Raw genomic sequence first — 16,276 nt, 5'->3', positions numbered from 1 at the left:
TTCCTGGGTTCATATACAAACTTCTTATTTCTACTGTTTGGATATTGTAGTATTTGTGTTCAGTAGCGATTGTTAGGTTCATCATGAAAAAGAAAAAAATTATGTTGTCAGGACAAAAGCTATTCAGAGGAACAAATCAGATGTTTCCATCTGTGATGTCAAAGGGATTGCCTGCAGCCTTCTTGTGTAGATCAAATGAGGTAAAATATGTAAGAAGCTTTTCAAACCTTAAAATGCTAGATAAATGCTGGCCATCGTGGCCATCGTCATCAAACTCGCTTAGGAACTGCTCAATGTGAAAAGCAGTTTCAAATGATTTCAAGTTATAGTAACTATACTTGGATCATCGGATGATAAATTTAGAGTTGGAAAACACCTTGGACGTCATCTAGTCCAATCTTCTCCCCTTACATTTGATGAAACTGAGGCTTCGAATGTTTCCACTCACAAATATCATAAATGGAAAGAGTTGTCCATATGATAACTGAAGTTATCATATAATATACATAAATATTATTAATATAATAGCTAGCATTTACATAGTGCTCTAATGTTTATAATAAGCTTTAAATATACCATCTTATTTGATCTATACAACAATCCATGAGGTAAGTGCCTGTTGTATACCCTTTGTTTTCAAATTATCATTATTATTACAGATGAGGTAACTGGGGCATGACAGAATAAGTGACTTGCTCAGTGTCACAGAGCTAAGTACCTGAGGCAGGATTTGAACTCATATCTCTCTGACTCCTGATCCCGCGTTCTGTCCACTATCAGGACTTCCTAAACGTTTTCTTTTTTTTTGTTTGTTTTTTGTTTTTTGTTTTTGTTTTTTTCTTCCTAAACTTTTTCCACTGGCAATCCCTTCAGCTCTTCTTAAACTGTATTGCACAGTTGACTGCACCACTGGGCACCACCACTACCATGGCCCATTGTGTGTCCATAGACCTTCCTGCTTACTTGAGAAACAAACATCTTCCTATTTTGCATTGCAAATGGCTAAAGCAGCAGATATAATTAAAGAGAATCTTTTAATTACATATGTTGAAATTGATGCTAGAAAAGACTTGTTACTTTGTGAATGTATTGGTGGTAATATTGCATCAAGAGAAATTTGCAGTATGATTTTTGGATTTTTAATGAAAATAACACGTGACAATTATATTTGACTTTTCAGCTTAATTGGAATCAGGACAAAAAGCACTAGTTAAAAATGTAGCCCCTTGTGCAATGTTGAATCATTCCGTGTTACACAAGCACTAGCATCAAAAAATATATGTGAAGAGTTACAAGAAGTTTTTCATGCAATTCAAATCATGTCTGAGCAGGAAGGCCCTCTAGAACATCCCTAACAGTCAGTGAAGAGGCAGCTAGGTAATGGACAGATTGCTAGATTTAGAGTCAGGAAAATGAGTTCAAATCCTGCCTCAGACTCTCACTAGCTGTGTGATCCTAGGCAAATTATTTAACCTCTCTATGCCTCAGTTAACTCATCTACAAAATGGGAATAATGGAATTGTTACTAGCCTGTGAATTCCTTGAGAGCAGGAGCTCCCTTTTACCCTTCACTGTATCCCTAGCACTTAGTACAATGCTTGGCACATAGTAGTTGCTTGATAAATGTTTGTTGACTGACTACCTCCTAGAGTTGTTGTAAGGATCAAGTGAAATAATATGTAAATAACTATGCAAATCTTAAAGCACTATATAAATGCTATGATGATGATGATGATGACCTCTATTAACTGTAACATCTCTAGGAACCACTCACTGATCAGTCTGATCTCTCCCTCACTTCACCTCTCATTGCTATGATAGCCAGTACAACATAACTAAGTGTGAGATTATATGCCAATTTATGTGGTTCTCTAATTTTTATGATTATTATTATAACATTTCAATATTTTGACCATCTGCTGGGCAGTATCACAACCCCTCCATGCCTTTATGGAAGGAAGATGGCTGATGGGAGAGGGGGGGATAATGGATGGACTAGATATAATGCGTTCTCACCAATCAATTCAGTATGATTCCAGGGCAGGGGTTCCAAAGCTGAATGCTTTAGCTCTGTAAGATAATTTATAGCATCGATTTGTGCAAGATTTCAAAGCATTTAACCAGCGCATACCACTGGGGGAAAAGAAAATCAGGAACTTGCATCTTGTTTCCCAGGGAGGTTAAAAGTAACTGAATGAAAATGTTCCTGAGACATGGAGAAGCCAAGAATAGACTGCCTCTCTTTTTCCACCCACCAATAAATTACCCATTGGATTAGCTACCTTTTTCTGCTGAGCTAGCAATGAACACTGGTTCTGCACATCCAAATTTTGGGGGTGGGGATCCCAAAGACTCCGATATGACAGATTGTGATGAGATTGAGTGCTTTGGGCCCCTCCTAGCCATGTCCCATGGATTATGTCATGTCATGTTATACAGAGAATAGTTTCACTATTGACGCTGGTATTAGTTGATGGGATGTTTTGTGCTTTATAGTTTTAAAGCATTTTCACAAACATTATCTCATTTGATTCTCATATTAGTATCTCCTTCCCCATTTTTTAGTACTTCAAAGGATTTATGGCATCAGAAGCCTTCCTCTGGGTGATTCTTCTCTATATCTTTCTATAAATACTTCATAGAGCATCCATCCAGCACGTTAGGGGCCCTCCTATGGTTCTTTTGATTTTGTATGGATACCAACTCAATGCTAGCCACATTTGTTATGTCTCCTCCCTATGTGACTGACCCAACTCCCTTTCCTGACACAGGTAGGTAAACACGATGATACTGCGTCTTCAATGCATCTCGTGATGACTAACACTCTGTAGCCTGCAGGTGCTCACCAGCTCTTGGGACACCTGAAATCATAGTATTTCATGATTCCCAGTCATAGAGCATCACCAAAGCATATTGATGCAAAACAAACAAAAAAAGCCTTTGAGACATCTTATAGAGGGCAGCTCGGCAGCTCGGTGGCTCGGTGGATAGAGCACCAGTCCTGAAGTCAGGAGGACCTGAGTTCAAATCCAGCCTCAGACTAAACACTTGACACTTACTAGCTGTGTGGCCCTGGGCAAGTCACTTAACCCCAATTGCCTTCAAAAAAAAAAGAGACATCTTATAGATGAAGTAAGTAACGAGTGAAGTGCCTTGGCCAAGGTCATACAGTCTCTATGTGTTAGAACACTGTACCACCTCATGATCTAGAGCCCTTATTACTATACCATGTACAAGGGATTGCCAACAGTTTTCAATTTTCATACCTTGTAGTTTCCCATGTTTCCTAGGTGTTGGCTAGATGGCAGAGTGGACTGAATACCGGGCCTGAAGTCAGGAAGATTTGACTTCAAATCTAGCCTCAGACATTTACTAGCTGTAATTGCTAGCTGCCTCTGTTTCCTCAACTGCAAAATGAAGATAATATTAGCACCAGCCTCCCATGGTTGTTGTGAAGATCAGTATTTATAAAGTACGTGGCACATAGTAGATGCCTAATAAATGCTCATTTCCTCCTTTCCCTTATTCAATTGGAAAGGAAATAAATTCTACTGTGTATCACAACATATAATAAGGAATATTATAAAATAAAGAGATTAAATAATTTTTCAAAAAGAAAACTTCATTCGGTATGTAACAACTTTTTAAAGTATCATAAAGGTGTTTTAATGTTTACCAGAGCACAGTCAACTAAATTAGTGAGACCCCCAAGGGATACAGATAACCTTAACCCTTTCCGACTTTTTGCAAACTATAGATGATTCAATTAACAAAAAAGGTGAAGGGGAATGAAAAAAACCCTCAACTGGGAACCTAAGAACCTGGGTCTGATGCCCTGAAAACTCAGAAATCCCAATGGCAATGTCTATTGCTCCTGGAAGACCTTTCCTGCCTAGCTCTCAGCTGGGGATCGTTGGAGAGCTTCGCAGCAATTCTGATCACCTGCGTCAGGCACCAGCCACGACTCACTTTTGTGAGGCCCTTCTCTTTGAACATTTACGGCATTGACTGCCAGTGAGTGAGTTCAAGTCGGCTGCTTTCTGGTTCAGTTTCGGGGTCTTAGAGGCAGCCTGGGAGTCCAGCAAGGAGAATCTGATCTCCTCCTGCCCTACCCCTATTGCCTGGAGTTTGGAGACTTTTTCCCGGGAGACCGTCCCAGGAGGAGGAGGATGGGCGGCAGAGGCAGCAAATTAAACTGCTACAAATCCCCCAACAAGGTAAAGAAAACAGCGCTGAAGTTTGGTCCTCAGAAGTGCTGCCTTTGGGCTTTGCTAGGATGGGTTCAGGTCCACTGGGGTCCCGGGCTGGGGTGGGGAAACTTCTGTCTGCTCTGAGCCCCCAACCCCAGCTGCTCCCTAGCTGGCCCCTGGCCACTAGACACCGGTGTGTGTTGGTAAGATTAACATGGAATCGGCCGGTGGAGGAGGAGGCAGCTCTGTCTGTGCGTGGGTTCGCCCTGCACCAGCCCTGCCCCAGGATGGAGCTATCCTAGTATAGCTCAGTCCAGCCGAGCCCAGCCCTCCCCAGGAGTACATGGCTAGCCAGAGCCCCAGTCTCAGGGCAGGCAGCAGTGTCAGAGTGTGTGGGACGCGTATTGAGATTAGTACTGTACAGGGCACATTTGGTAAGATGGGGCCCTAGAGGAGTGGGGGGCTATATCCCAGAGGAACAGGGGATCTGAGATGACCTAGCCAGAACCCCATGGATGAGCCCCCCTCTTCACTTCCTCCTTCAAATTCCTGAAATCTGGGACTCACTCGGGATTGATCCCTAGGAGGGAGCCCTTCCTTTCCCGGGACTTGCTGAGCTCCTGGGTCAAGGGTGGGGGTGGGGGGGAAGAGGTAGCTGCTACTAGGACTCTCAAGTTACTTTGGTATGGGGCCACCTGCCCCTCTAGAGCTAAAAGTCATAGAATATTAGCCCTCAAAGGGCCCTTCGAACATAGACTATCTAAGCTGCAAGGGACCTTAGATGTAAGGGACCAAAATGACCTGCAAGGCCATGTGGTCTGACCCCCTCATTTTACAAATGAGAAATGTGAGAGCTGGAAGGAGCCCTGAAACAAAGACTATTGAGCTGAATGTCAAAGCTAGAAGGGACCTTAGAGTCATTTAGTCCAATATTCTCATTTCATAGCTACTTGTTAGTTGTGTGACCTTAGACAAGTCACTCTTCCCCCCCTTTGTGCCTCAGTTTCCTCATCTATAAAATATTGAAAGCTCAGGTAAATTTGTTTTGCCCTGAATGGGCTGAATAATTCTCCCTGGTGTTGCTGTGGCTGCTCAGATAATCAAGAACCCCCCCATTACTGTGCAGTAGTGTATAACACATCCTACCTTTGTGGTTCTTTTTCTCCCATGTATCAGGGCTCACAGCTGACAAGAAGGCAGATTCTCTCTTTGCAGAAGTGGGATGCTGGGAAAAGAGAGGTGCTCTCTCAGACCAAGCCTCTAAGACGAGGTCAGAGATGGTAACAGCCTCTCCTTGGTGTTACCAGAAGAATGGGCCCCGAAAAGGGGCCACCTGGGAAGATACCCATTCATTTAATGAGCATTTAATAAGCGTGTAAGGGTACTAATGAAGGATATGTGAAGGATCTGTGATCTTCCTGGTGAGGAACTCTCACCAACACTGTGATTTAGTATTTAAGTTTTAGGTAGCTTCCTGAGGTATAGAGGTTTTAAATGAATCACAATAAAAGTCTGAGGCAGGATTTGAACCCAGATTTTCCTACTCTGATGCCAGTATTATAGCCACTGCCTATGTTCCCTGGGAAGACAGAAGTAAATGAGGCACCACCTTTATCTTCAATGAGCTCATAATCTAAAAGATGCTGGCACAAATGTTTTAAAATACGAAGTACCCTGTGATCAGTGCCTAAGAGGAATGCTATGAGATCAGATGAGAGAGACATTACTACTGATTAGGGAAGACTTCCTGGAGGAGGTAACATTTGAAGTAGGCCTGGAGGGGTGTCAGCAAGCAAAAATGAGGAGAATGGGACAGTAAAGGCATAGGGATAATGAGGGGGGAAACACCAACGCCAGAAAGGGGGAGGGGAGAATACGTTTGAGACATAGTGACACATTTCAACCAAACAACCTAAGAGTATGGGAGGGAATGGGATGCTTTGTTCACAGTGGGTACTTAATAAACATTAATTCACTTGAAGAAGGCTAGAAAGGTAGAGTGAGATTAGGTTCCCTAAATTCAAGCGAAGGAGTTTGTACTTTATCCAGTAGAAATTGGAGAGCCACTGAACATATTTAAGGAGAAAAGGGATGTGTATTAGTTAGATTGCTCTGCCAGTGTTGAGTTGGATTGGAGGGAGAAAGACTGTAGGCAAAGAAGACCAGTAAAGTGAGCTTTCTTGGAGTAAGAGAGGACAGCCATAGCCAGAACCCTGTGACCAGAATTCTGCCCTGGGGAATGGCCAGGCTGATCCGGAGAAGGTGTGTCCATTCCCTCTCCACCCCCTCAGACAGGGAACTGACTAGGCTTTCTTACCTAAGAAGATATCTGGGCAGCATGGGTAATCACTGATTGCAAAGCCTTTTGGCACAGAAACCCTCACTCATCCTGGCTGCAAATGAGTATCCTGGTGTTTCTCCTCTGCCCACACTGTACTGTTAGTGCCCAACCCGTGCCCTTACATGGCAGGATGGACTGGTTTCTTTTTTGTTGTTTAAAGTTCAGTCCGTCTCCCTTCTCACTGATGTCGAGCAAGTTCCTCCTCCAGGTGCCAATCCTTGGCGGGCAGCCTGAGCTCCTGAGACCGTTCTCCTTGGCACCTGCCCCTACCCAAACAGAGGCCAGCTAGCTCCCTGCCCCAGAGCCCTAGCAGGTCCTATTGTTCCCCCAGAGCCTGTCCCAGGATTGCCGAGAGTGGGATGAGAGGAAACTAGTTGAAATTACAGGAGGAGGGATTGAAGGTCTAGAAACTGATAATGAAACCTCATAGAGGTGTAAACAGGAAAGCACGATGGAAATATGAGCTGCTGTCGTTATTTAATAATAATAAGGATGAATAAGGCAGCATGACATAGTGGATAGATTTGGCCTGAGAGTTAGAAAGATCTGGGTGTAAGTGTCACCTCTTCACAGTTACTGGCTTTGTGACCTTGGCCAACTTATTTAGCATCTCCGTGACCCAGGTAGCCCTTTAAGGCTAAGTTATAGAGCCAGGCTACCACTGCATTGATAGAGGGAGTTACCTAACAGAGGGTTCCCTAAACCAATGAAATCTCAAGTCAAGGCAAAATTATTATTATCAATAATAACATTTCAAGAGGCCAGGATTACCTGAATGTGGGTATTCCTTCCCCTCATACAGCTTTCAACTCATCATGCTTTAGTAGACAGTATGAATTTGTGGGGATAGATTGCTCTGCCCTCAGACTGAACCTTGGACAACCTACACAACATGGACACTGTCCAGTCCGTATTAAAACGACTGTTTTGGAGCATGGAAAGACTTGCCAGACTTTGCGTTTCAATGTCATTTCCGTATAGAATAATAAGCAAGTAGAGGATGGTAGATGTCAATATTTGTGTTAATCATGATGATATTTAAAAGTGAAAAAACCTCTGCATAGTATGGGTTGGGGTCAGTGGTGTCAAAGTCAAATAGAAACAGATTCCCCTGCAGGTGAGCATACCGACTTAGAAAACCACAAATCAACATTATCTATCTTGTATTGTGTACATTTGTGTAATCCTTAACATAACTCATTTGGTCCTCACAACAACTCTAGGAGTGGAAAAAGACATACTGGAACTAGCTTCTGACGGCTGGGGAGGACCAACCAAATTGAGGCTTGTTTTATTGTTTTATAGGTTGTCTAGAGGATGATATCAAATAGAAACAGGAGCCACTAAACCTTACATAAGGATCCCTATAGAACATAGTCACTTAGAAAGCCAAGTATTAACATTATCTGTGTTCTATTGTATTTTTATCTATTTTGTTAAACATTTTCCAATAACATTTTAATCTGGTTCCTAACTACCCTTGGGAGTATTAGTAATGCAGATTAAATTTAAAAAGTGGGTCATGAATACATTTTGGGGGGGGGGAAATGAGCCAGTTGTTAAACATTTATCAGCATACTCCTGCCGAGGAATGAGGCGCTATTAATACCCCCATTTTACCTATGAGTAAACTGAGGCTGAGAGAGGTTAAGTGACTTAACTCAAGGTCACACAATAGTAAGTATATGAGGTAGAATTTGAAGTTAGGTCTTTCTGTCTAAGAGGCCAGTGCTCTAACACCTAGTTGCCCCTATCATCTTTGTCATCATCTCCCCCTGAGGGCTGAGACTAGACAGGCCAGATTGAGGGCAGGACATAGCTAGCCTGCCCTTGACACATAATGTCTACATCTGGCAGGAGGGCAGTCAGGACCTACCAGTAGGTTCCCCAACTCTGCACGTGCTGACTAAGAGATTTGACTAGGTTATGACACACTTAGAAAAGATTGATCACTCACCCTCCAGGCCAATACTTCTGTAGTTAATAAACTGGCTTGTAGGAAACAGCCATTAATAAAATATTGATAAGAGAAATCATGGAATTTTAGAATACCAGAGAGGGAAGGGATGGGTCTGGTTATCCAGGCTATGCCTGTGCCCAGCACAGGAATCCTTTTTGCAGGTAAGTAGCGCGATATGGTGGTAATTGCCCTGGCCTCCTCCCAGCTCTATAATTCACTGAGTATGTGACCTGTGGCAGATTACTTTCCTTCTCTGGGTCTCAGTTATTCTGTCAAATGAGATAATCAGACTACATGGTGTCTTTCTTTTTGCTAGGGCTAAATCCAATAAAAGTGAGGAGTTTAGGATTTTAAAGTTGGTGGTTATGACAGGGAAGGAATCTGAACCTCTGAAAGGAAAAGACCATGTCTTTGGGATCTGGACCCCAAAAAGGAAAAGCCTCTGGACTTTCCCAGGTGGCCCAGGGCCCTGATGTTTGCCTGGGGCACCTGGCCCTTCCAGGTCCTTCCCTGTTCCCTCCCAGTCACCCAAGCTATCAGCCACTCCTTGACCACTGTATATAAGTGTCCATCTTGCCCCCATTAAATTGCTCAGATTCCTTAAGAGACTGCCCAGTTGTACTGGCATCACAGAGGCTCAGATTCCTTAAGAGTCTGGCCTGCTTGTCAATACAAGCATCACCAAATAGCTCTGATTCTTAAAATCTTGCCCACCTCAGTCAGTGTTTTAATAAACCTTGTCTCTTGACTGAAAGGAAGGTTTGAGTCAAATTCAAGGCAGGACCCATAATGCTTACCTTTGAATTTTGGGTTCCCAGCACCCCTAAACCTCAACAGTTATCTATTCTGACCATTTCATTTTAAAAATGGGGAAACTGAGGCCCAGAAATGGGGAAGGGATTTGTTCAAGATCACAGAACTAATCTATAGCAGGACTTGGATTTGAACCCAAGTTCTCTGACTGCAAATCCAGGGCTCTTTCTATCATATAGGGCTGCTTCTAATGTCTGTTGTTCTTCAGTTGTTTCAGTCATGTCCTACCCTTTGTGACCCCATTTGGGGTTTTCTTGACAAAGATACTGGAGGGGTTTGCCATTTCCTTTTTTGGCTCATTTTATTTTATTTTATTTTATTTTTTAGGTAATTGGGATTAAGTGACTTGCCCAGCTAGTAAGTGTCAAGTGTTTGGCCTAAGGCCGAATTTGAACTCAGGTCCTCCTGACTTCAGGGCCCGTGTTCTATCCACTGCACCACTTAGATGCCCCTTGGCTCATTTTATAGATGAGGAAACTGAGGCAAACAGGGTTTAAGTGACTTGCCTAGGGTTACACAGCTAGTAAGTCTCTTAGAGCAGGTTTGAACTCAGGTCTTCATGACTCCAGGCCTGGCTCACCACCAAGCTGCCCTTACTCATGTCTAAAGTTAGAATAACTGAATTTCTATAATTTTCTGATATATGTATGGCTTACTATCATTAGGTATTGACCTTATGTGGTCAATTCTGAAGCGCAGCTTTCAGGAGTGAATCCCCAAGGTGGGGAAAGGAATTGTTGATGAGAAGATACCTTCTTCCAAACCATGTTGGGCTGCCTCTGGGAGACTTAACCCCTGGGTAGCAGAAAGAAAACTAGAGGTCGGTTGGGATAGCTATCACTTAAAATGTCCCTGTGCTATTTAGGCATCTCCATACAAGGAGACTTGCCCAACCAGGGTATTTGTAGGAGTTTTGTGCTAAAGGGAAAGGAACCTTTGTGAAGAGTTCAAGATGTAAACGAAGCATTCCCCCTCCCTGTCCCCAAGGCATACTCAGGCCGATATATCTATTTAGTGGCATTAGTGGCAATAAAATTCTTAGATTTTTGAATCTGAGGAGTACAACTACACCTTTTACCGATTGGGAAACAGATCTATTTAGTGTCAGGCAACAATGATTTTCTCTCTGAATTTCTCTAATCTGGTTGTGCACACAATAATCTCTCTGCAGCTTTGGGTTTCCGTCCTGCCCCTCCCCTTTCTTCCCCAAGAGGCCCCATGGGCCTCCCGCCTCTCCGTCCTTCCTGCCCCTCCCCGACTCTCTGTGAATCAACTTGGTGTGTGGCAGCTTTCAGATCCTGTACCTCACTTTGTCAAGGATCTGTCAGTAGAGGACCCAGATACTACAAAGGAGGCCACCACTGGTATGGGCCTTGGGGCAGAGCCGGGCAAGACCAGGGATACATGTTGACCCTCTGCTTCTAGGATACCTTTCAAGTCTAGCAGAGTGTGGAGGAATCCCAATTTGTAGTGAGACTAACTCATCCCATTTTTCACCCCAGCTAAATTTCTGATACAATAGGAGATCAAAGGTCTTCTGAGCATAGATTATATCAGAGTTTGAACCTCAAAGAGATAATAGGATCAGAGATTTAGAACCTGTAAGTCTCAGACATAGGTTTTGAAGCCAACTCTTCCTGACTTCAAATAGGGCTCTCTCTCCAGCACACACCGACCTGCATGTACCTGAGCTCGCCCAACCTCAGCTTAAAGACCTCCAATGATGGGGAAACAATCGATCTGGAGGTGATCTGTTTCTGTTTTGAGACATCTCTAAGTGTTAGATCTTTCTTTTAGAGCCTTATATTGCCTCGATGTCTCCAGGACCGCCCTTGACAATCCTCTCTCTGTTTCCTCTTCTGATTCCCTGAAGCTCTTAGGGCAAGGATGAAGTATAACAGGCCTGCTGCAACCCGCAGCCCTCTTGCAGCACACCGAAGAATTTTCTCTGCATACAAAGGATGTTTTCCTCTACATTTTTCTCAGGCCAGCCCGCAAATTGTACAGGCCTGTAGTATATAGGGTGACCTCCTTTAGAAGTTTACTACTTCCATGCCACAAGATCACCCAGTGACTACCTAATGACTTCATTAGTGCATCTTCCAACTATTCCCAGTGCTGGACTAGGGAAACTCCTCTAAGTGACCTTCTGCTTTAAGTGGGGGCACTTCTTGAAGGCAGAGAGCCAAGGGCCCTCCAAGTGCTTCAGTCTTCTAGCTTGAAAGGCAGTGCCTTCAGCGCCTCCAGATAGACCGTGAGTCCTCAGAGGGTAGGGTTGTGGCTTACCCGAATCACCGTTATATATTGAACCTCTTGTGTGGCCAGCTGTGTGTTCAGCCTCTTGTTTTAAAAGATCCCATTATTGCTAGACAGCAAGGATAAAAATACTTAAAGCAACACTTTGATAGATCTCTGATCTCATTGATATGAGAACTCTCTCCAGGGAGACAGTTTGCTTCCCATTTATACCTTCCTACACACATACCTATGACACTTCTCTGTCTTCCCCTAAATACTGAGGGTGTGAAGGTATTATACACAAGGTACAGGAAATGTTCCTCTAGGCTTTTTGACATTATGTGATACAAATGAAATACCCGGGCTGTCTCTCTGTCACCCCTTACCTGTCACTGTGGGATTAGCCCACCTCCTTCTCTGCATCTACCTGTCTCTGATAGTCTCTTTCTGTATTGCGCATGCATATGATTCCTTGTTCAGAATACGCTTCAGCCTATATCTGCCTGCCATTTGTCTCTCTGTTGTACTTTAAATAATGTACAATTTTCCTTCCTTGGAGAAATTCTAGGAATTGCTGTCCAATAGCATTACTAGAAGGGTAGTAGTATTAAAAAGATAGACTTTCATTTCAGAGAACAACATGAGGTCATTGAAAATAGTGCATCATTTCCCAAATGCCGTTCAGTCCAAGCCTCAGCAGGGTTTCCTTCTCTCCTCCCTCATTCCCCCCCCCAACCCCACAAGCCTTAGTCATTATCAGAGAGTAGTTAAAGATGTAGAAGAGGGATGACTGTGGCAGTGCCCCAGGCCCTATGAGGACTTAAATCTGAAGAAAGGAGAGTTTAACTGAAGGAAGGAAAAGGGAATAGCATTTATATAGCACCTGCTATTTGCCAAGGGATAATATGTGTGTGTCTATAATTATTATCTCATTTGATCTGCGTGAAGCAGTTGCTGTTTTATCCTCATTTTACACCTGAGGAAACTGAAGCAAATAGCAGTTAAGTGACTTACCTAGGGTCACACAGCTTCTGTCTGAGGCCAGTTTTGAGCTCAGATTTTCCTGACTCCTGGCCCAGTGCTTAATCCACTGTGTCACCTGGCTGCTCCAAATGAAATTAGGGGGAAAAGAGAGAAAGTTCATCCATTCAAAGAGAGTACTGCATTTGTATCCACTTAAAGCAGAAAGACCTAAAGGAATATGCTCCCCTTCCCCCACCATGGAGGAGGATTTAGAGGAGGATATAGATGTGTCACAGAGAATAAGAAGGTATGGATGGGTTGCAATCAGTGGGTGTGGGGTCTAACTCTTAGAGAGACCAGAACAGCCCCTGAAGGCAAATGCCCCTGAAAGCTTAGGCTAGATTAGGGAACAGGGTAGATAGAGAGGCTTGGCAGGTCCCAGTGAAGATGAGGGTGGAGGAGAGACAGACAGAAATTAGCTGAAGAGCTCAGACTTAACTGACCAGGACTATGCAATGAAAACACCCCCTGAGGGATTTAACCACTGCTAGACAGTACTGGTTGTGGAAAGAGCCAAGTAAGAGGACGATTCCTTCTATTTCATGGCATCCCTTGCCCTATCTTCCCTACAAGAGTCAGCTGCCCTCTGCAGGACCTGGGTTCTACTCCTCACTCTCCTCTGGCTACCATCATTTGTGTTTATTGACTTGGTCCTTATATTGGTTTCTTTCAGAGGCGCCGAGAGGCAGGGCAGCCACCAAGAACTGAGCCCATTGAGCTGGACCCCTTGCAAAAAGACAAAGGTGAGAAGTTCTTTTAATGCCCTCTACCCCACAAGTCTCCTACTGGAAGAGGAGACTGCATCTCCCCAACTGGAACAGCTCAGTCCTATTAAGTTGTCCCTGGCCCATTTTGTCTGTTCCTTGACACTGACACCTGCCTCTCTCCTCCTCTGGGCCCCTGGTAAAATGCTAGTTGGGTATGTTCTGATCAGGATTGTATTTCCAGAGCTGCGTCTCAGGTAATTGACTCATTCCTCAGTATTGCCTCTGGCCTGAACCAAAAAATCTTGAAGTTGGAAGGGACCTTGAGCCCATACCCGAGCAATAACCCACCCCCCTCCATAACGTCTCTATAACATCCATAACTAAATGAATATGGTGTCATCCAGCTTGTGCCCAAAGACCTCAGTGAGGGGAAACCTGCTTTCTCCTGAAGCAACGCATTCCACCGTAAAATAATTGTAATCTTAGGAAGCTTTTCCTTTCATCTAGATTAAATCTGCCTCTTTGCCACTTCATTCCCTTATTTTCCTTTCTTTCTTCCCTTCCCTTCCATTCTCTTCCCTTCCCTTATTTCTACTCACTGGGGCCAAGCACAAACCAAATGCCTCTTCCACATAGCCTGTGAAATATCCCAACTACTGTTTGTCTACCTTGTTCAGGCTAAACATCCATAGCCCTTATTATAGCATGATCTCAAGACTTTTGAACATTCTTGTTGTCTTTTTTTTTTTTGGCTAGGTAATGGGGTTAAGTGACTTGCCCAGGGTCATATAGCTAGTAAGTGTCAAGTATCTGAGGCCTGATCTGAACTCAGGGCCTCCTGACTCCAGCTCAGTACTCTATCCACTGTGCTACCTAGCTGCCCCCTCTTGTTGTCTTTCCCTGGATACCTATTTTCTCTCTATCTTTTTTTTTTCACTTAACAAGCATTTATTTTTTCTCCCTCACCCCACCTCCAACGGAAAGCAAAGCAAAACCAAACTAAACCCTTGTAACAAATACACGGAGCCAAATCAAACAAATTACTGCATTGTCTGTGTCCACAAATGTTTGCTTCATTCTAGGTCTTGTATATGTCACTTTTTTGTCAGGAGGTGGGAAGCATGCTTCACCATCAGTCTTTTGGAATCTTGGTTAGTGATTGCCTTGATTAGAGTTCTGAAGTCTTTCAAAGTTATTTGACTTTATTTAGAATGTGGTTGTTATTTTATCAATTTTTTCTGCTGGTCTCATTCACTTTATTCTCTGTGAGTTCATATAAACCTTCCCAGGTTTCTCTTAAAACCGTCCCTTTTATCATTTCTTATGACACAATGGTATTCTATTATATTCATATACCAAAATCTGTTTAGCCATTCCCCAATTGATGAGTATCTCCTTAGTTTCTAGTTCTTTGCCTCCATGAAAAGAGGTACTATAAATGTTTTTGTACTTCTGTCACTGGACACTTCCTAGCTTATCAGTGTTCCTCCTAAAATATGGTCTTCAGTATACTAAATTAATTGTTGTCTTGGACAAATCCCTTCTGCCATATGGTCCCCAATTTCTTTATCTGTAAAATTAAAGTGTTAAATAAAGTGGTCTATAAATACATCCTAATTCTAATTGCCTTTCAACTATCCTTTTCTATTATAAATCTTAAAGTTGACTGGCTGGTTGAGAGCTAGGTAAACTGTAGTAGGGTATGAGCCTTCTCTGAGAAGGGAAAGAAAAATCCCTGGCTCTTGTCTCCAATTGATACTTACATGGGAAAAAGAAGTGGCCTTCCCTCTAGGCCACTGGGCCCAAAGGAAAGTTCTTCTCCATCCTAGCCCTGACCCCTGAAGTGTGAACAAATCAGGTTCACCCCATCCCCAGGTCCTCCTCTGCATAAGCTTTTCATAAGGGACAGTTGCTGCATTTCAAGAGGGTAAAGTCAGACATGTAAGCTTCACATAGGTCACATGGGAGAGGCAAAGGGTGTTAAAAGAGAGATTGCTGTTCTTAGAATAAGCATGGCCACAGCTGCCCTTATTGGAAAGCGTGTGATTTAGGAGTGGGTAAGATTGGGCAAAATCTCTGTGCTGAAGCTCTTCTCTGGGAGGGACGTTATACTAAGCCTTTATCCACCACCAATACTTCAGTGAAAAGGAATTCCACTGGTATTCCGCCCAGGGTTTGCTAGGCAGAAGTAAGTCCACAGCAGGGAATGATATGGGTGAAGGACCCAGGACCTCTGGACAAGGCAAGCAAGCCATATAGGAATATTGAAGTTTTTTCACCAGCATAGCTTAATAATGTTAATAGCAGTTATTGGTATCACCGGAGTGGGGAACCTGTGGCCCAAGGCCATATGTAGCCCTCTAGGTCCTCAAGTGTGGCCCTTTGACTGAATCCAAACTTCACAGAACAAATCCCCTTCGTGAAAGGATTTTTTCTTAAAACTTGGACTCAATCAAAAGGCTGCACCCGAGGACCTAGAAGGCCACATGTGGCCTCAAGTTCCCCATTGCTGTTTTGCTTTTAGGTTTATAAAATGCTTTACATACATTATTACATCATTTGATCCTCACAGCCACACTGTATAGTCAGGTAATTTCAAGATCAATCCAGCCCTAAAGTCTCTTCTGACCTCCAGACTCACATCATCAATTATGTTTTGGATATCTTGACCTAGAGGTCACTTTTCCCTTTAAGCCCTCCCCTCTTCCCAGCTTTCCTATTTTTGTTGAGAGCTCCACCATCCTTCCAGGCAATCAAGCTGGAAACCTCTATGTTATCCTGAGCTCTTCTGTCACATCCACTACACAGATCCAATCTGCTGACCAGTCTTGTCATTTATACCTTGACAACATTGCTTGCATATATCTGCTTCTCTCTACTTAAAAAGCTACCACCATGGTGCAGGCTTTTACATCTTGCCCCCGGATTATTGCAATACCCCCCTAGCCTCCTTGACTCATGTCTCTCTCCACTGTTCAGATGCCAAAGCAATTTTCCTAAAGCA

The 16,276-nt window shown here is 43.4% G+C and overlaps 1 protein-coding gene across 1 annotated transcript in view; it reads left to right on the top strand.

Moving 5' to 3' along the window:
• Nucleotides 1-3,993: 3,993 nt before the first annotated feature.
• Nucleotides 3,994-16,276, top strand: part of CCDC69 (coiled-coil domain containing 69) — a 35,276-nt gene continuing 22,993 nt past the window's right edge. The window contains exons 1-2 of the mRNA XM_020964261.2: nucleotides 3,994-4,217; nucleotides 13,239-13,308. Of these exons, the coding sequence (XP_020819920.1) occupies nucleotides 4,170-4,217; nucleotides 13,239-13,308 (118 nt within the window). The 5' untranslated portion in view covers nucleotides 3,994-4,169. The remainder of the gene's footprint in view (nucleotides 4,218-13,238; nucleotides 13,309-16,276) is intronic.

Source organism: Phascolarctos cinereus, unplaced genomic scaffold, assembly GCF_003287225.1.
Source record: "Phascolarctos cinereus isolate Bilbo 61053 unplaced genomic scaffold, phaCin_HiC Scaffold_2;HRSCAF=192, whole genome shotgun sequence".
Taxonomy (NCBI): Eukaryota; Metazoa; Chordata; class Mammalia; order Diprotodontia; family Phascolarctidae; genus Phascolarctos; species Phascolarctos cinereus.
This window is presented reverse-complemented; position numbering and strand designations above follow the sequence as displayed.